Here is a 21,470-nt window from a genome sequence, read left to right as displayed (position 1 = left end):
CTCTGACATGTCATCGTACCAGTTTTCTATTTTTTTCTTAACAATTCACCTTATCTCTTGGGAAAGTTTACCTTAGAAAACTGTTGTGGGAATAGAAAGATACGTTTTTGTCTGGTAAATGGAAACATGATGTTTTGACCACTTTCCCAATCCAAAATACCACGGCAGCTCAGCTCAACTCTCCACAGTCAACCATCCTCATCAACCGGACAGGTGCTGCTCTGCTTTTGCGCTCATTTAATCTAGGATGTGTTTGCATTTCTCATTAATTTGCCAGCTCCCATTTGGGAAGCATTCTTTTACGGTCGATAGAAGTCAGTCGGTAAACCTAAATATTTGCAGAGGCTATGCCTAATAAGATCATTCAGGCAGCTGTTGACATTAGTGTCACAGGGACAGGAATACCTCCTTGGGAAAAAACTCATGTACGTATGTATGTGCATAAACATATGCACACTCCTCACACGCTCACACACCTCTTCTCTCTTCTGCTCCTCATAAACCCTGCACCTACCAGGGCACACGTGAGCACAATGCATGTGCAATGCAGGAATATCACTGAAGCTAAAGTTTAACTTCCACATATGAATAAAACTAATGGTACTATTTAAATACAATAAAAACTTGCAGAGCTGCACTGCCAAGTTGTGCAAGGTCACATTGCAATGTGTCGGCTGTAAAGATTTCTAAGGAGCCTGTTTTCTTGAGTAATAGCAGTTGGAGAAATGCACTTATCTGAAGAATGAGACTGTTATAGGTTTCTGTAAATCAAACCCTAGCCAAAGCGCAGTTCCTTAATATCCATTTTCCACTTCAACACTTTGACTACAGCACACACTGGGCTAAATCCTGCTCAGCTGACATAAGTAGTCCACTCAAATCAATGCTGGCATGACTGGCACCATGTAAATGCAGAAGATAGCTTGAGTGACTGCATGCAAGGAGGAACAGAAGAGTTGACTGCTTTCTGCACATAAATATTGGAAGTGGTACCAATTTCTCTGCTAGATAGGCTCAAGCCATGTAGGGTTCTTGTTAAACCAAGCTCATGGAAAGTGATGTCAATCTGGTAGACTGAAGCATAGAAAGCAGTGCTCCCACCTTTCAGAGTTTTATTACCTCTCCTGCACCCTCAAGCAGTGCACACCGTTAATGGGTGCCCCTGTGGTTCACAACGGGTGATCACTGAAAGCCCTTCAAAGTGCTTTTGAGACAGGTGTGTTTTTCCCTTAAAATTTCCACTTGCAGTTGTCAGTACCAGGGAAATGAGGCTCCCATCCACCACAACTTCTTGCCACAGGTGCTCACGAAACTGGCTCAGCTTCCATCAGTTCATGGAATACTTGGGCACGTTAAAACCAGTCACTCTGGGAAACCCCCTCTTGTACAGAGCTACCACAAGAAGCATGTGCCAGCTAGGAGATTGTGTAGCAGGGTCCAAACTGAGCCCCCAGCTGGGAGGTTGTGTGGGGAGTGGGAGCCAGCTCCTGGCACCACGTGCTCCCCGGCAGGGCACCCACCACCCGCACCACAGCACATGGAGCTGCTTGGAGTGACTGCCCTGCTGGGCTAGTGAAAAACATAGGCATCTGTAAAGTGTTTTTTACAGATTCTATTAAACACTGTTATTCACAGGAAGCCTTAGAAAAATCTAACACTGCATTCGCTTCTAAGGTATAATAGATGTAAAGTCTTTTTTTTAAATCATTTTAATGCGATCATTTGTTGGGCCTTAGGGTAAAATTACATTTCACAGCTCCCTTGTTCCCATGCTATGGTAAAAAAGAGATTGATGTCTGAAATTTCAACTGTATTTGTCTTACGAATTTGTCCAACTCCCTGGAGAATAATTGTCTCATATCATTTGAAGGCTGGTAATTCCTTTGGAATGACCTCTGTGTTATAATTACAGCAAGAGTACTAGCGTGTAGCTAGGCAAAGGGAAAGTTAATGTTCTTGGTTTCTAGTTGTGTTATTTTTATTAAACTGTTCCCCTTTAAAAGAAATACCTGGAGATATGGACTCTCACTCAAGAGGGCTTTTTGCAGATAACACAAAATGTCGTTTTTCCTGCAAAACACTTACATGCATTAACAATTATCTGAAGGGTGCAATGTATTCTTAAAGCCATTGTGTATTTCTGGAATATATTAGCAGAATTGGAGACTTCAACATGTCATTTGCCTCAGGATTATTTATTTTATCCCACTTCAAATGTTTTGAAATTTTTTGAATATCGATTCAGCCATGGCTCATGTCACTTTTCTATCTTGATATGAGATTGAACTGAGAATAACCTAAATATGCCTTCTCCTTAGGAAAGAAAATCCTGCAGAGCTGGGAAGAAATCTAGAGAAAACTAGTGAGCAGATCAAAAGGCATAGAAAATTAGATGTGCACTTGCAGAAGTAACAAAAATGAGGATGTAATTTGGTGTACTGCTTTGTCCTGTTTGTGTTGGTCTCTGTGGACCATCAGTCTGAGCAGTGCTGGGGCTGTGTGAGGGGGTGCAGAGAGAAAACCCTCCCTGCAGCTCTGGGGGCACTCACTGACACACACAGGCACAGGGATGTAGAATTACTGTTACCATTATAACGATTTACATGCTCAAATCCTGTCTGCCTCGGCAAAGTGATAAATACCTCAAAATATTATACATTAAAAGGTCTATTCTATTCTTGATTTACAAGGTCAATTACCTATACTAACTTCTCTTAATGCTGGTGGGAATTTATTTTATAAATCTTCAGCACACCCAGAAAGGACGTGGGAGCCAATCTGGCATGATTCTTCTCTCCAGGGGCACAACCAGCATCTTACTTCCTCCAACCATAGTTCTGACGCACATTTTTTGGGTGATATTTGAAGGTGAAAATGTGGTTTGGTAAGTGGGATGGGGCTGCATGCTTCATTTAAAAAGAAAGCACAGGCTCTGCTTAATACATTTACTGCATTATAGTTCTAAAATGGGAACATTCATCAATTGTTATACTAAAAACTGAGATATTATTAGTACTTATTGCCTATGGTGAAACTGTGATATCTTATAGTGCACATCAATTATTTATTAGTGGATAGGTTTTTATATATGTTACGGCCTTAGACCAGCCTGGTTATAATTCTGTATCTAAACATTGGAACTCTCAAACATTGGAGTAGCTCCCCTTCATTATTAAGGGATAGGTATCTGTAACTGTTTAATAATGACTAAAAAAAAAAGAAACACTCCATCCTTTATACTTCCTTCAACAATGTCCCTGTTCAATATCCTTGATCAACATCCTCCTTTGTCCAGTGAGCAAGTAACCAAAATTGTGACTTCTGAAACTGGCTCATGAATCTTTAGGGATAGCCCATATAATTACCCTATGCTTGTAGGCAACAAGAAACTTTTGATCCAGGTTTCAGCAACTGAGTTCATCTTTATTTTTTTCTCCGTATTTTCTGATAATCCTAGAGGGTTATGCCTAGTTTCCACACTAGTAACAGCAATATATAATTTCATATTTTTTGGCTGATTTAAAGCATATATGGTTTTTGTTAACTTAGGACAGGAGGGGCTCAAATTTATGTCATAAATGACCTAGAACCTTCATAAACATATAGGCATAAAGTCATTAAAAATAAAGCTTCCCTAAGTCCTTTTATTTAAATGACTTGATATATTTGTAAAGCAGTCTTGCATGGAGGCAGTATGTTGACAGAATTAGAGGAAAATGAGAAACTTTGTTGAAGCTTAATGAGAATTAATGTTTTGGCCATTGAACTTGATGGATATGTTGGAAAAATAGTTAAAGTGCTTGCTGTGTTAATGTCAGCTGACATAACAATTGTTTCCAGAGAACCAGACTTCTGAATCCTCATATAAAGCACTGGGGAACTTGAACAACACAAAAGAATGTAAGGTTTGGAGAGAGTGGGGGCAGGGAAAGGAAAGAAAAACATTATATAAGTTTAGCTACTTCCAGCTCATTTTTCCCCATTGAAATAATGAACATAAGGGTGTCTGAGTAGCAATCCAAGCCAAGTTTGGAGACAGTGTCAAGACCAACATCTTGACCATAAGAACCATCCCGTGCATTTACCAAGCTGCACCAGAGTCTTTAATCCATGTCTATGGCCCTTCAATTAAATGAAAACTGTTTTATAAGGTGAAAGGTAATAAAGGCCTTGGGGAAAAAGCTATCCCTTGGCTAGCTGCAGACCACTCTCTTCACTGAATTCAGAGGAGCCAAAAGCAGTGCAAAGAGGCTGCTTCTGTGCATGCACAGCAAAGAGGCAGAAAGGCAGACCTGACCTGTTTTTGCAGCATAAGCTCGCCACTATCCTGCTTGGTTGAGATGGAGAAGGCAAGCACTATCCCTCAGTGGATGAATCCTCAGAGCCAAATGCTCTGTTGCCCTGAAGTTTTCAGTCTTCCTCTGTGCTGTGCTTCAGGCATCAGCTTGATGGCTCCCAGAAATCTCATACCCCTTCTGCAGGGAAATTTATCTTTTTTTTTTTTTTTAATAAGTACATCATATATTTCAAGATGCTACAGAACAACTTTATTTGGTCTGGATCAACTGGTGTTTGAGCTGGCAACAGCCCACAGAGGTCCTCTGCCATAGTTATCATATTGCACACACTCATTAACCTCCCTGTATAAAATAATGAACAGAATATGCATAACATTACCAGTTTTTCATAAGTGCAAAACCCAGAAGAATCCACAAATCAGCAGAAGAAAAGTTTACACTACTGGGGTAAATTGGAGGACAATCTATTACTATGATAATACCAAAAAGCAATAACTTTTCATTGTGAGGAAAGATGTGTTCATTCTCATACCACATATACATAGAAAACATCCTAATGATTTCCCACAGACCGGAGACTTACTAGTGGAAAAATTCTGAAAAATATATCATTTCTATCTTCTCTCTCCCACTCATTTTCTGAAGGCATGTAGGAGCCTCCATGTCATTTGCTTGGAATTGTTCATTTACTGGGGTAGCGAGGGGATCTAAACCACACGTTGTATGCAAAGAGGAGCTTTGTCGCTGCTGTGTCAACTTCAGTGTTCAGCTCTTGTGATCCAGCACAGCTGAGAATGGGGTTTTGATGGGATGACTGACCCTTGGTTCCTACCCACTACTTGGGCTATGATGTGCGGAATTGTCCTTCCAGTTTATTTCAGTGACCCCCAAAGGCAGCTGTGAATCACTGTGAAGTAGAAAATGTCCTTACTGCATGTTTTTTGAAAGACCTGACCTAGTGAGGGCAATCTTTCATTACAGATTTAAAGTTTAGGTTTTAAAGCTTTCCTGGTCCCCATATATGGGAACTCAGTAGGCTGCTACAATCCCAGCATACGTGTTGCTTGCATATGATGTATTTCCATCAGTTTTAAAGTAGACATTCTGGAAATTGCTTAAATAGCCACAAACTGTATTTCACAAGACAATGGCTCTGATTAGCCCCAACTGCATACATGTTGCTTTGGTCATGGAGAGTGTTATCTGTTTCTAGAAGAGCAAGAGGGTTCACCCTGGTAACTGCAGTCTCATTTCAGTGACTGCTAAAATTATAGAGAAGATTATTCTAGGAGGTATTGAAAAATACCTGACAGACAATCACAGTCCTTGGTCACAGCTAGCTTCATGAGTGGAAAGTCCCGCTTGTCAAACCTGATTTCCTTTTATGACAAGGTAACCCACCTAGCTGATCAAGGGAAGCAGTTCATGCAATCTTTTGGATTTCTGTAAAGCTTTTGTTACTCTCTCTCACAGGATCCTTCTGGACAAAATGTCCACACACAACTGGATAAACACATCATGTGGTGGGTGAGCAATTGGCTCACGGGTCAAGCACAGAGGCTAATAGTGAGTGGGGTAACATCAGACTGGTGACCTGTCACTGGTGGGGTTCCACAGGGCTCCATCTTGGGCCCTGTTCTCTTCAACACCTTCATAAATTACTTGGACTCAGGACTGGAAGGGATACTAAGTAAGTTTGTAGATGATACTAAATCGGGAGAAGACTCCCTTGAAGGCAGGGAGGCCCTGCAGAGAAACTTTGACAAATTAGAGGGCTGGACAATCACCAGTCTGATGAAGTTTATGACAAGCACTGGATTCTGCACCTGGTATGGGAAAGCCCTGGATATATGTACATACTGGGGAATGAGATGCTGGAAAGCAGTGCCACAGAAAGAGACCTGGGGATCCTGGTCAATGGCAAGTTAAATGTAAGTCAGCAGTGCCCTGGCAGCCAGGAGGGACAACTGTGTCCTGGGGGGCATCAGGCAAAGCATCACCAGACAGTCAAGGGAGGGGATTGTCCTGCTCTGCTCTGCACTGGGGCAGCCTCACCTCTGTGTGCAGTTTTGAGTGGGACTTATATGAAAGATATAAAGCAATTATAGAGTGTCCAAAGAAAGCCTATGAAGATGGTGAAGGGCCTTGAGGGGAAGTCGTATGAGGCAGCAAGCCTGCTTAAGTTCAGGAAGTGTTTGGACAATGCTCTGAGGTACGTGGTGTGATTATTGGGGCTGTCCTGTGTAGGACCAAGAGTTGGATTTTGCTAATCCATTGTGGGTCCCTTCCAATTCAGGATATTCTATGATTCTATGATTTTTAAGCCCCTTTGCAGACCTCGTCTTAGAAGGGTTCATCTGCCCTGTCTCCAGCTTGTCCATCTTTCCTCACATAGAAAATATGAGAAAAACGCGAGTTTCTTTCCTTGCACGGTAAACAGACTGCTGTAGGACCAAGCCCTACGGCAGCCTTGCAGAAATCCCATTACCGAGTGGAAGATCATTCCTGTTTGGCAAAGGTTCTGCTGAACATCACACTGCCCATATCTTTTCCCATGCTATGTATTTGGTACAGGTACACAGCCACACTTATGCCCATGATCCCTCTTTCAGACGACTGGTGGCGGCTATGATGTTGTTTGCCTTTGAGGCTGTGAGTTCCCCAGGCTGTCATCTCTCTGAAGGGAGAAGTTTAGGAACAATTTAGATCATAGAGCTATCATAAAGCTTTCATCAGTCAATAAAACAGGCTTTCCTCTTCATAAAAAAAGACTAAAATTTCTTTGTCTTATAAAAAGAAAATTGATGCTGGAACCCTAAAAACTTTGTCTGAACTTTTATTCTCTTTACTTCTCTTTTCATTTCCTGTTTTTCATTGTGGTGAATGCTTTCATTAGAGCTTTAATGCTTTTTGATCCATTTATGGGTGAGGTGTCTCAAATAACACCTCCATGTTGCCTATCTCCATTTTCTACCAGCAGGTCTCCGTGACCTCTTAGGAACTGTGAAAGGGATGTCTTCATCAGTGTTCTACTTCTTCCGAAGGCAAGGAAGAACATGAGATTAGGTGTGGAGAAAAATTGCGTTCAAAGTCCTCTACCATTTTAAGGCCCCTTCAAAGAGTATCAGGAGTAGTGTACACGCTGAATGACTTTTTTGCTGTCTTTGCAAGCAGAAAAACATTGTTTCTGTGAAGAGCTTGCACCAATATCATCACAAAGTACTGCAGCCAAAGCACAGAGCAGGCGCAATATTTTTCTATTTTCAGTTAATTTTTCCTGATTTTCTCCTTCCCAAGTGGAAAGCAGAAGCAAATTGTCACTCCTGGCTGAGCCCCACCTTGCCTCGTGCCTGCAGAAATGCTGGTGATTTCACTGCTGAGGCTGAAGCCCCAGCACCAGCCACAGAGTGCATAGATTGTGACTGTCCTATTGCATGAAGGCATTATTCAGGAAATATTTAGCTGTATTTTCCTGATATTTTTATGCTGGCTAAGTTTTTTTCAATTTAAATCTTTCTTGGTAGAAAGGCAGTGTTTATACTTGCTTGTGTTATACCTGGCAGTCGAGTGTCTGCTACTAATTGCCAGCATTCAAGTATTAATACAGGAAATAATGACAGGAAAGAGTTACAGAGATATTCCCCAAGGTGCTGCTTCATAGGCAAGTCAGAGAGCCTTTCGTATGATTTGATCACTGTAATATATTCATTCAGCATCTGTTGACACATGGGTATTTCCACACAAATCCTGCTCTGAGGTTTACTGCCATAAATATTTTGAGACTATCTGTCAAGAAGATATCTGAAGAAATCAGAAACACAGGAAAAAAAAAAAGAAAGAGAAAAATTAATCACATAACTTATTCACCACGAATAATTTGGTCTTCTCCATCTCTATCTCCGCACAGGCAATACTGCACAGCAGTTGACAGCTCTGGGTTGGTGACAGTCAGGAAATCAGTTCTCTACAGCATTGTCCTCTTCCCATGACTCAAACTTTTACAACTTAATGGTAAGAGATTTTAAATTATTGCTGGACAGTTGATTGAAAGTTGCTGTACCTGTTCAAAATGTTGTAAGTAAAAATTGATGTGATTTTGAAAATGGAAAACTATTGTATGAAACTCTTTAGCACCAAGAGAGCTTTCTGGACTATAGCCATAAGCTGCATTTGCTCAAGTCAATTTTGCATTAATCAGTGTGCCTTGAAGATTACGTCCTATGTTTTTTTATTTAGTGGGTCATATATTTTAAAAAGTGCCTTTAAGTGTTTTGATGAAACACATTAAAAATCCACTGTAATGCTTAGGTGCCTGGCAGTTTTAATATATAGCAGGTACATTTGCCTTTGCAGTTTAAATAATCTGGAAGAGATGCTTCATTATTTATTTTTAAATTTTATCACCAAAGATCCATAATATCTGAAAATCAAATTTATAGTACTTGTCTCCGGTATCTTCAAAAATATTAATGAATGTTTTCCAGTCACTCAACAGCAAAATCAGACTTTTAAACGAAGTTTTACAGCTAGGAATTATATAAATGATCTTCCAGAAGAGCATGAAAAGTAGTACCATGCTATCTTTTTTCTACCTATAGAGCCCACAGACAAAAAGTAGTCTAAATTTCAGCAAAAATGCAAAAGTCAGACCATGGTGTATTCTGATTTTCTAAATATTCACAGGTCTGATGCTTTCTCTATGGCCTGTCTGAACATTTTTGGTCATAAAATACAGCTAGACTTTTCCCAGTAACCAAACTTCATCTGAACTTTGAAGTTTTTTGTGAAGAAATCTGGCTGTCATGCATGGGCTGCTGTCAGCAGAAGCACTTTGCCATCTCACCTCCACTTCTGGGTGAAAAGGTGAGCATATGAATAAAGGTTTTAGAGTTCGACCTTCCATTATAGCTTAAGTCCTTTAAATAGACAAATGACAAGCGCAAAGCAGTCTGCATGTGCTGTTTTAGCCAGTAAAAAGCTCTTGACACCTCACAGTGGCGCAAGCTGGTGATACTTTACCACAACTCTCCTGTGCCCTGGCTCTGCCTTACCCTGACCCAGAAGAAAGTAAATTTTCTGCCTCAGGCAGCAAGCTGCAGAGGCATGGATGGATCTCCTGAGAGGGCCTTGGAAGTGGCATCTCTTGGGGCATGGTAGAGCTGTGGGAGCAAAGGAAAGGAGCAAAAGACCAGAAGCAGCAAAATGAGAGGTATTCTTGGGTCACTGTTTAGCAGAAATCCAGACAGTTGGTTTTTTTAGGGCTCTCCAAAATAACATTTTTACAGGGAGAAGTCCAGCCCAAGATCCTGCAGTAAGAGCTGCCTTGTCCATGTCCTAGAACTGCCTGTCTGCTGAGCTAACTCCTGTAGGGAGGAAGCCTTCTCCTGCTATGGGGCCACCATGTCAGGGAGAAAGGATGGCTGTAGCAGTACACACATTCTAGAGGCCAGGATGGAGGGACCCAAGCTGTGAATATGAATATTCACAACAGTTATACCCACAGCTAAATGTAAAGGACTGGCTTCAGCTCAGTCTAGGATATGAGCACATATTTTGTTTCAGTGCTAGTCTATCCAAACTAATTTGTCCATCTCTAATAATTTTACCCACTGGGCTCCATCTCACAGCTTTTAATCTTTATTCAGGCTATAAGCCCATTGACCTCAGTAACAGCTCTGCCAGGATAAAGATTGAATGAGGACCACAGGATTCAGGCTGAATATCTTGAATACCATTTAGATATCGTTTCCTATATAAAGATCTCCAAATTTCTTTAAATAAAACCATGGAGAAGTGGGAGATGATAACATCTTCAGTGTTATGATTCAGAATAATCACTTCTCAAATGTACATGTGAGGTAGAAGACAGAAAATGAACCTTTTGAAAGAAATACAGTCTACATAACATACTGGGAGTGGTCAATGGGTAAACAAGTTCTGGCAGTGGTGAAGTTATGTGAATACACAGGAATTATTTACTACTTTCCTCTGACTAGAAGCAGGACCACACAAATACAGGCCTGTCACAAATATATATATAGGGAATGATGACTCCAATTCATTACATTTAGTGGGATTCCATGTGTTTTGCTGGGCTGCTGACCTACTGCAACAATATTAAAATGCACTGGGGCACATTTTTTAAATTACAGAGGAAAAATGAGAGGAGCCTTTAAAAGACTTTGCATGTACAGCCAAGTCCACACTTGGTGCAGCTCTCTGAGACTATGCTACCAATAAGGTTGAATAAAGTCTGGGACTGGAACAGACATGTTCACTGACTGCTGTCCTATGGAAGTCATATAGCAAGTTTTATAACCTGTTCTCTAGCCATGTTTGAGTTACTCTAATTTTGCATTATTGTGCAGTTTCACATTATTTCCCATGCCCAGCTGTTAGAGGTTTTCCTGAGCCTGGTTGCTGTTTGTTAAAAACAGAGGAAGTGTGCAGTGGTTCACACAGGATGGGACAGGAGAAAAGATGAGAGGGCTGCAGACAGGGGCTTTACAGAAATTGAATGTTAAAGCTGGAGCACTAATAAGCTTGAGCTTCCTTATCTTGGCCAGCTCTAAAGTTGAAATTTGTGGAGTTTTCTTGGCCTTCCATCTAGATCTGACCTATCCTCTGAGAATATGTAGATATTTTTGGCTTTTTTAGAATATACTGCACAGATCAGAGATCAGAAAAATTACAGCTGGCAGAAACCTTACCTCATTTATTCTGTCTGCCTTTCTGTGAAGGATCGTTCCCTGGAGTCTGCTTTTGTAGCATTCATAACACAATCTAGAACTAGTGAAAAGGGGAAAGTTTGCCCAGAGAAGTTTGCTATTTAAGGGAAGAGGTTGATTTTTTGTTTGTTTGGTTGGTTGGTTGGTTGTTGTTGCTGTTTTATTTTGTCTGGATGAAACACACTAGAATTTAGACAGTTGTCCCTCACCTCCCTGTATACCTTGGTACAGGAGATTTACATGGCTATTTATTTTTATGATAACCTGTGTTTCAAACAAGTCTGAAGGATCTGTTAACCACTATCTGAGCTGATTTTCACCTGAGGTAAGAATTAAGGGCTACTGCATGACATGTAAATGATGCATCATAATAGAGTCTGTAGTTTAGTATTTGCACTGCAGTAGCACCTCCCCGTTCATCTGAATATAAAATCTCATGTGAACAGTCTCCAAAAAAAATTATAACCATAACACAGCAACAGTTTTCAGATAGCATAATGTGAAAAGAAAAAACTAAAAAATCCTCAACAACCAAAACACGTTAAAGAACCTCCAAAGTGCCTGCAGATGCTCTGTCTTCTGACTTCTAGGCCACTTGGACACCACAGGGATGCAGCAAGACTTCAGGTGAGCTCTCACAATGCCTGTCCAAAAAGGGATATTGTAGATGGTAGAAAACCCTTAGGGAGCCTGGTTGCAGTAGGTGCCTTCTCCCTGCTTTTCACACCATGTGGAGTTTGCAGGCCCAGCCCTCTGGATCCTGCTTGGAAAACGAGTGGCTTACAAAACAGCACACACTTGGTCTGACTGGGCTGAAAACAGAAGTGACTATGTCATATACTCAGAGAATTGTATTAAACTTCCCTTTTGCTAGGATAAAACTGAGAAAAAAAAAAGAAAATAGCCTCTATATTTCTCATAGTCAGAATTGCCATTCCATGCTTTACAAATTGCATGAGCCCTGTGTTGTTTTTAACAGCTTTTTAACAGGTGTGACTCTGCTTCATTAGCTGGTTTCTTCCGGCGTAACACTTTCACTTATCAAATTTACCTGTTCTTAGCTGTATTGAAAGCAATTCCAAACTGTGAGTACTAGTTAATCCTTCTCTCTGTACCACATCTGGTATTGCTTAAGGTTATACATAGGCTCTTAGCAGAGTTATTTTCCTTTCTGCAGAACAAAATGAAACATATTGATTATAATTTGTTTCCACTCCCTTTTATTTTTTTTTAATCAAAACTTGGAAGAAAAGTATTCAAACAGTATTTTTCTCTATTTTTTCTTAGATTTTGCTGCAAGCTAATTTATATGAAAAGTACCCTTGAATGAAGGCAAAAGGATAATTTTCATTGTGATTTTGCCAAACGCATGTTTTCCCTTATGAAAATCCTCTAATAATCTCAAAATATTGGATAGAGATCTTACAGTTAGGGCACAGAATATAAATCCAAGCGTCCCTCAGAGTCCTGTAGCGTTATGAACCAATCTAATATTGGGGTTATCACAATGACTTTATGAAACTTGTGGATGGCTTTCAATAAGGTGGACTAAAGGCCCTGTGTCAGGAAATGCTGTTGTCTTATGGACAAACAGGTACAGCTGCATAACTCTGAGAACATATAAAAACTCAATTAAGTCAGTGGGATTTGCTTTGTTCATGAAAGATGACTGTGAGAGAAAACTGACTGGCAACAGAAATTTCTTCTGTCCTGTGACCCTTGATAACTGTTCGACTCTGGGCTTGCTTTTCAGTTTTTCCCTATTTTCTCATTTTTTACTTTGAACTACAACAGATTTAAGGATCCAATTAGTTTCTGTAACTGAGCTGACATCCAAATTATTCAAGTGAAAAGAAAAAGAGTTTGTTTACTAAAATACTGGGCTTATGTTACTTTCCATTTATAATTTGTTGTTCTTAGTATCCTCTGGTATTGTAGGGGGAGAAGCAACAAGACTCTTCCAATGATAAGGCTTAGTCTAACCTGAGGGATGTGGTAAGACTACCCAGTTCCTATGACAGGTGTTTACAGCAGCAACCCATCTGACCCTGAAATACAATGTGGTCCAGGGACTTTTGGTCCCCTTCTTCCCTACTTCATCCCTCTGCTTTAGGTTTTCCACCTCTGCACACTCCAGCTACATCCCTGGTCTGGATGAAGAATGAAGCTAAAACTGTGGCACCTTCCATGCAGTGCACCTCTTCCTGACACAACCTGAAGGACTATTTTGAACTCTATTAAGTTAATTAAGGCTTTGAATGGGGTTTTCAGTTATTTTCTTCCATCACATTAGTTTTTAAACAATTTCCCTAACAGTACACCTGTCTCACTCTTTCCTCCTATGGAAGAGCTTTCTTCTAGCCTAGTGTCTAAGACTTCTCAGAAGTGTTCTCCAAGATTTTTCCATTTCTATTTCTTAATCTGTTTTCCATTTCTTCAATTCTGAAACAAGCATTTCTTTTGCACTAGATTCACCATCATCTCCTTCCCCTCCTTCCTGGCATGTTTTGTTCTGTGAGAATGTCCCCAGTCGGACCTTTGGATTAGGAGGAGAGAGTGACTGACAAAGCCTTTGAAACTGTTGTTTGAATGTGCTTTATGCAGTTCCAGCAGCAAAAGAAACAGGAAAATGCTATGAAAATGAGAACTGTTCTTCTCAATTAATTCCTTTGCTTCTGTCTTCCTTCGTAAATATGAGCCTTAATAACCCTAATAGGGAGAGGGGTTGTTTGAGAACAGCTTTCCTGGCAAGGACAAATAACACTGTTGGGATGCAGCTATACTATTCCTTGACCTTGTGGCTGGTAAATTTCTATTTCTGATAACATATCCAGAACTTGCCTAATTTGATCACCTCTTTGCTCTAAAAGAGAGATTGGCAAATAGTTCTGAAGTGATTTTGAAGGAGAGCATCTTGTTTATATTGTTAAGTTTATCTGAAAAAGAAATATAAACAGTGAATAATGCCCAAATGGCTTTTGAGAATAGCCTCCCAGAATGATGAGTAAAATCATCCAATAGAGATGGTGTGCGCCTTCCTTTCCACAGGGAAACTGCATTTCCTGATCACACTTTTCATGAACAGAAGACATTTAAGTACCACTAGTATTACTCTGTGGTTCATTGTACTTGTGGTACCAGAGAATGATGTATTCAGACGTATCTGCAGGGAACCAAGCTTTATCAGGAGGATTTCACAGAGGAAAACTAATTATTTAAAGGAACAGCTGAAATGTATTTCTGTTCTGAATGTCCCCTAGAGCCTGGCTAGTAGGGACATTCAGCCCATAAATATGGACTAAACTCTATTTTCATAATTGATTTGCAGTTCATCTTTAAGTGCTAAGGAGGCCAGGTGGTTCGGCAGAGACTGCAGCTTGAATCCTGTACAATAAAGAATCTGCATGCTGCACTCAGGCAAGTTATACCATGGACAGTTGAGGCCGATAGGAATCTGTGTAATAATTCTCACTCCATCATTTTCAAACATTAGTGACTTACAGGTCCTGATCTTAGTTCTGAATTTGCCTTCGTTTTCATTGATTTTGTGGTATATCTCATGCCCACTGCAGTAAATTACTGGGATCATAAATGATGACTCATGAAGCCGAGAGTGAAGTCAATGCCATTGGGGCGAACAAAATTAATGGATGCTGTTGGACGATCTTTGTGCCTTTCTGTATCTGTTGTTTGAACCTTTTCATTGCACATGGGCCTTGGGAAGTTTGGGGATGTGATCACAAAAAATATCTCTATGGCTCAGAGTTCTCTTGCACCTCAGGAAGTGAGCAGGGGGCTGAGGAAAAGATATATACAAGGGATTTTAGTAATTTTTTAAAACTCTGTTTCTTAGGTTATAACATGATGCTGGTCCAGTAGTTGCAGGATTGTACTCCTTACAGGAGTAGGCCAGCAGAAATTGCAATAACATTATCTAAGGCAGTTATAAACTTCTAAAAATAATAAAGTTGACCTGCATTTCCCCTTTTTCAGGGCAGGAAGGAGGAATCATTACTGTCATACTTATTGACAGTACTGCTGAAGCACTCTTCATGGTGCCCAAAAGCCTAGCATTATCTTTCCTTAGGAGGCTAAGTCACTCACAGCAAACAATAGTGGACCCTTTGAGAAATACTTTCCATATTGCATAATACACAGCTTGGGAAAAACGCTTCACTAACTTCAACCACAGTATGTTTTTTAAGGGGGAAAATGTAATCCAACTGAGGGTAAATGAGCTTGCATGGGTGGACTTATGATAATAATGGGCTCTTTGATAGAGTTAAGCCAGGGTTACTGGCCACTCAAAGGCTGCCTGTTACCACAGACACCACAGAAGAACATCACTGGTTATATGATGTGCAGCAATACAAATTGCATTGATTTGCAGTTTGGTGACTGGAAAGTAACTATCAGCGCTTAGACAGCTGCGTGATGCACTGACACAGATACAAGTCAGGGCTTGCCAGTGTGAATGTGACATTTATCTTTCATAATCCTCATCATATCAAGAGCCCCTACCGGAAATGATGCCCAATTGCCTCCTGCCAATGACAGTGTCCCTATTCCAATGAGATACTAGGCTTTTAAGTATTGCTAGATCAGTCATAATGTTCTTAGACGTGTGTGTACCCAGCAGTGGCATCACGTAAAAGTAGTTCCAAGGACAAATCAGAGACACTATTTTTACTAAGCATGAACAATAACTGAAAGAAAGAGATTGGGAACTGAAATTACGCCATTCCTTGTTGCTTTCAGTATTTTGATGTTGCCACCACCGCAGGTGGTCAACTGTGGAACAGCACCTGAATGGGAATAGTGACCCCTCTGATCAAATACAATGCAAAGTGCAACTCCTGACATTTCCAATATTATAAGCCATATAGAGAAACACTGTGATAGAAAACTTGCCAAATCTATAGGGCCTTTTAAATTTTCAAATAGAAGCCTAGGAAATTTATGACTGTGTTGCTAGATGTGGAGGCCAAGTAAACTCACAATGTTGATCTTAGTTGTGTTTAAATTTCTCCTGACTCCTGGCACTCTGAGCTGTAGTGGAAAGAAATCATTTACTCCTAGAAGCTTTAAGCATTTGGAAACACAGGGGTACCACGGAAGAGCATTATGAACATAAATTATGTCACTCAAGTGGTCCCAGAACTGGTGTGGCTACGTTTCCTCTCAGACACTGCAGATCTTTAGTGACATGTGTGGGCACAGAAAAAAACACCAGTCCCTGAGCAAAATGTGGAACCAGCCCTCAGCTTACTAGCTTTCTACATCAGGCTGCATTCATTTAAAACACCTTTGCAAGCAAACAAATAAACAGAAAACTTGATCTTCCAAACCCTATAGTTTCTGTCTGAAATTGTGATTGTCTTTGTTAGACAATTGGTATTTAAAGACATTCTTTGTTTATCTGTATGTATACATACTTTTTAAATGTGGTTAAGTTTGGGACAGAATGTAGTATGTTGTCTTTCTCTTCCCATGCTTTTAATTGCTAAGTTTCACCTTTAGGAAAGAATCTAGCCAGCTTGTCACTCTGTTAGGGATCAGAGCTTACTGAGTCCTCACAGAGCCCCCAGAGAAGGGCAGCAGAGCAGCAAGGGTACAGTCGCCCTCTCTGAGGCAGCATATGCTGGATGAAATCTCTTGGAGCAGAATAGGAGTAATTCATCTCCTTTGGAAAGGTTTTGGTTAAAATAAGCTTATTTTTCATTCCTTTATGAAGCATTTAATTTTAAATGTAGGGTAAAAATTGTCAAAAAGTCCCAAGTACTACTGTGTGTAAGAACAGCAGTCAGATGATCTATCATGTGGAAGATTACCTTGATTTAATGTAAGGGAAAATGCAGTTTGTTGAACTCAGAGACAAATGAGCACTTATCTGAAAAGTAATTTTAATGAAAAAATTATGTGTGATACATACATATTCTTCTGATTAAGCTTATTAAAGTTAGACAGTAAGATTTCCTGGTAGAAAGCTCCCTTCTGTTTTTATGAAAACTCAACTGTATCTCTTTATTCTCTTACATTTGCATTTTCTTTTAATTTATAAAATGTTTGGATCTTCTGAAGAAGAAAGAATGAATAAAGATTAGGGAGAGAGAGAATGAGAATGAATGCCTGTTTGTGTACCTGTACTTACACAAGAAAGAGAGCTTATACTTGTCATGTGTGAGTTACATAGATCAGTAAGACTATATGCTACAGGAGAGACTTATTAAGAAAAATTTGATAGACAAAAAAAGTATAAAAATCATCATTTCTTAAATCTAGCCTAGATCTTTAGTTAAGTATGATTAATTTACTTGTGCTTCAAAGCCATCTCTTAAAATCACTACAGATCATACTACATTTTCAAGAATTAAAGTAGTGAAAACATTTATTTCTAAGCAATCAGAACTTTTTTTTCCTACTGCTTTTTTCTTTCATTTGTTTTCTCTTTTATGCCCCCCCCCCCCAAAATGAGATATTTTAGCTTGAAAAGGAGTGCTTCTCTTTCCTCATTCCAAGAAAAAATGCTCTTTACTCTCAGACCAAAATTTCATGCGATTTTCTCCAGAAAAGACTCATTGCTGAAGTTTCATTTTTTAATGAAATGAGATCTAGTGTTTTCTTTGTTTTAGTACAGTATGCTGACATTCTTCAGTAGCATAAGTTGTTATTATTAGTTTTTCCTATTTTTGAGGATCAGTTTATTAAAATACATGACTATAGTTAGGCAAAATCTAAGATACCTTTTATTTGATATCGAAACTGAATAATTTTACTGTAAGATCTCTGCATGTGTCTTCTGAACAAGAATATGATGCCAGCAAAAATAGGCCAGTAAGGAAAGAAAAGGATTTGGTGAGGCTGTGTTTATTCTTCAATAAATCACAGTCACTATAAGTGACCTGCTGACTTCAAGTTCTTTAGGTCAAGGAACCCTTTGCTATTCTGCAACTTCACCTCTTTGCTGAGCCTCTTAATCAAAAGTGTAAAGCCAGAAAGAACATCAAACAATCAAGAGCTGGATGATTGGACTGGCTATTTTAAATGACTACAGCTATGGCTTTGACAGATTTGAGGATAAATTGCATTGTCTCAGCCTCGCTAAGTAGGTTGAATGGGTTGAGCATTTTGTGAAAAACAGCTCCCCCTCTCAAAAAATTTACATGAAGCCATCACTCCAAGATACTTTGACTATTAATTTACTACATATGTAAAAGCTGCATGGATTAAAAAAAAATTCTAGTATACTGATTTCTTTGCCATAATAAATATTAATTATATTTTTTTAATGTCTTTACTATATTAGCATATATTTGCTGTGCTATTTTATTAAGGCTTTTATCATAATTCAGCCTGATAATTTGTGTTGGTTCTTGTGATTTTACCTGTGCTGTTAATGACACATTTAAAGGTGGGAGGGATACAAACCAAATTAAGACACAAAGAAGTGAAGATTAACTGTAAGTAAACACTGATGCAGATTCCCTTTCTTTTCTGCAATTTCTAAAATGCATGGTTTCCATGACGGTAATAGATGGTAATAGAGGAGAAAATTTAGGCGGGTGAAATCAAAACCAACATCTGGATCATTACCTTGAGATTGTTTGCTTTGGTTTTAGTTAACGAGATAATAATAGAAAGGAAGCTATCCTGTCCTGTACTGGACTAGAAGCAGGTCTGGGAATTTGTATGTCTGAAGGCAATCTAGAAGCATATTCAAGTATTCATGAGACTGCCATGGGGTTTTGTGGGCAAAGACCCCCTGTACTTAGGCTGTTGGTAGAAAGGGAGATAGCCAGCAACCTTATTTGACACAGGAAAATCCTAAACTAGAAAGGTACTGGCAAACAAAGGAGAGGGAAAAGAAAAGCTACACATGGCTTAAAATTCTTCCATAATCGACAGTATAACTTGTTAATATGTATCATATGAACAATGGGGTACCTTCATTAGGGTACTGGGGTGAATTAAGGCCATATGACCATGCAAGACTGAAAGAGATAAATTATTTTATCTGCCACAGTAAAAAGTAAAGCAATAATTTTAAAATCAACAATGTTACTTAGAAGTTTACACAGAAGAGCCAACCAATAGATTCTATGGAGAATCATGATTCACAGTATACAAATGTTCATGATTTTTCGCTCTAGTAATTAGATCTAGACAGGAAGCAACTCTCAAAATACTTTTTAGATGAGCTCTTGAAGCAGAGGAATCATGCACAAAGCAGTCCATTTTATGAAGACATTTTTAGCATTTTTTTTCCTTAAAATTTATGGAAGATATTTCTCTTTTTTTTTTTTTTTTTTTTTTTTTTTTTTTAATTTTTTTTTTTAATTTTTTTTTTTTTAATTTTTTTTTTTTTATTTTATTTTATTTTTTTATTTTTCCACTTCAAGCAAGCCCTTTACTTTTCTAGAAGCAAATTCTAGGACAGAAAAATGAAAAACAATCTGACCAATCTGTATTGCTAATGCATACATGAAAGATCTTTCTCTATGAGCTCTACTATTAGAATAAGAGCAAAGGAAAACTACTAAGATGGAAGGCAGACACAATATGCTTCTAAATTTCTTTCAGAGCTTAAACTTCCCCTATCTGCTTACCTCTCAACAAAGAACAGTGCAGACTCCTTTCTATCATGAGCATTTTATATAAAAACAAGCTAAACAAACTGATATTAATAATCAGATACTGGTTTCCATTGTATCTACCTCCCTATTCATGGAACATACATCTTCGTCATGTAAGCTATTTCAAAAACTGAGATGGGAGTTACATGGTGTTCTTATCACTGGCTGATCAGACACTACTGCAGTACTTCATTGAGCAGAAATATGGTGCTGTATTACAGCAATTTATTATCCCCATTCCTGAAGATTTTATGCATAAGCAGAAGAAATTGGCTTTCTATGCTTTAAAGAAAAAAAACAAAACAAAAACTAGAAAATGAAGGGAGACTCAGACAAACATACAGACATTACAACTATGGCTCAGTGTATGTATTTATCATGCTCTTTTTTACTTGCTAGAAAATATTTCTTTATGAAAATTTTAGTTTACTCCGTGTCTAACTACCTTTTATGCCATGGGAAATACAAAAAACAATTGTTCCAATATAAGACTAATAAAAAAAAAAGCCAAATAGCTTCCAGAAAAATATTTGATCACTGGTAGTGTGTGTGCTGAAATGTTCTTGGCTCCCTTAAAAAAGAAAAAAACAAATTCCAGGTTGAAAACTCTCCATGACTGTTATAGTTTGACTCATTCTATTGAGGCTAAGATTATAAAAAAAATGTATTTCTGTGACTTGTTGTGCCAATATAAACAAATACAAGTCCCTTCCTTGGTCATTTGCAAACTTATTTGGAGAAACTCTAGAGATGAGGAGAATGATTGAATGCAATAATGTCAGAGGGGAAGAGAAAAATAGAAGTATGATGTATGAAAATTATGACAAGATGGGAGGGGGGAGAAGACTGAAGACTGGAAAATGTTTAAATCCATTGAGAAGTATTGGTAACATTCATCTGCTGTGGTTGGTGGAGAAGATGACACTGGAGAGAAAGACAGAGTGATTCAACTATGTCTACAATGGATAACCCAGACTTCACTAATGTGGCTTTTCAAGACTGAGGTGTCTCTAACATTATGTTATCTGTAATAAAAATAGTTTTTTAAAAATTAAGATTTGTCAATGCTTTCTTCAGATATGAGACATACTGAGTTGAGTGCAAAGATTTGGATCCATTTTGAGATAGACAATATGCTCCTCTTCCCTCCCCATGTCCTTGGACCAGTTCCCATCATATTTGGTTATCTAGGTCTCCTATACCGTTAGTTTACTGATGTCCTCACTTACATGGATAGGAAACCTCCTGTGGCTGTGTTTGGATATCTGTGGTCTTCTTTGTTTTACACCTATGCAAGAGATTCAGATTTCACCAGGCAACTGGGTGTGTTAAGCACCCCACATTGTATTGGTCTAATCCAAAGGGCTATCAGATCCCTGGAAACCATGGAACGTGAGATTGTCCCAGTTTGCTGTCAAACTGTTTTACTGACTGTCCTTTAGCAAGTAGCTAAAGATGTCTGAGGCTGTGGGAATCAACACTCAGTATGTGGAGGTCAGAGTGCTGCTTCAACACGTGTGCCATCAATTCAAGTGTAGCTTGGGTTTGTGGGGGTTTTGGGTGTTAAGAAGTCACTGGACTTGTTTTAACTGGCAGATTCTGTGTGATGCCAAGGAGGCTACCTAAACAGGGTGTGCAGTGACTTGGACACTGCTGATCTCTTGTGTATTTGTTTGGGAGCAAGTGTCCACTTTGTTTGGATAAAAAACAACAGCCAAACAATAAGACTGATGCTATTTTGTTCTGCTGGTCTTTTGCACTTTAATACAGGATTGATTCCTCCCTGTATTTCAGTAATCATATTCAGAGAC

At 39.0% G+C, this 21,470-nt stretch overlaps 1 protein-coding gene across 2 annotated transcripts in view; it reads left to right on the top strand.

Moving 5' to 3' along the window:
• The window catches only part of CEP120 (centrosomal protein 120), a 64,255-nt gene extending 55,944 nt beyond the window's left edge, over positions 1–8,311 (top strand). The window contains exons 20-21 of one of the 2 annotated variants that reach the window (XM_039383094.1): positions 2,751–2,884; positions 8,206–8,311. In XM_039383094.1, the coding sequence (XP_039239028.1) occupies positions 2,751–2,884; positions 8,206–8,287 (216 nt within the window). In that variant the 3' untranslated portion in view covers positions 8,288–8,311. The remainder of the gene's footprint in view (positions 1–2,750; positions 2,885–8,205) is intronic. The other variant, XM_039383095.1, reaches the window with a different exon arrangement.
• The last annotated feature ends 13,159 nt before the right edge of the window (positions 8,312–21,470 follow it).

The sequence above is a fragment of the Pipra filicauda genome, unplaced genomic scaffold (assembly GCF_003945595.2).
Source record: "Pipra filicauda isolate LSUMZ 115617 unplaced genomic scaffold, ASM394559v2 scaffold29_size4552773_pilon, whole genome shotgun sequence".
In the NCBI taxonomy this organism is placed as follows: Eukaryota; Metazoa; Chordata; class Aves; order Passeriformes; family Pipridae; genus Pipra; species Pipra filicauda.
Note: the sequence above shows the minus strand (reverse complement) of the source record. Positions and strands in the feature narration are given on the sequence as shown.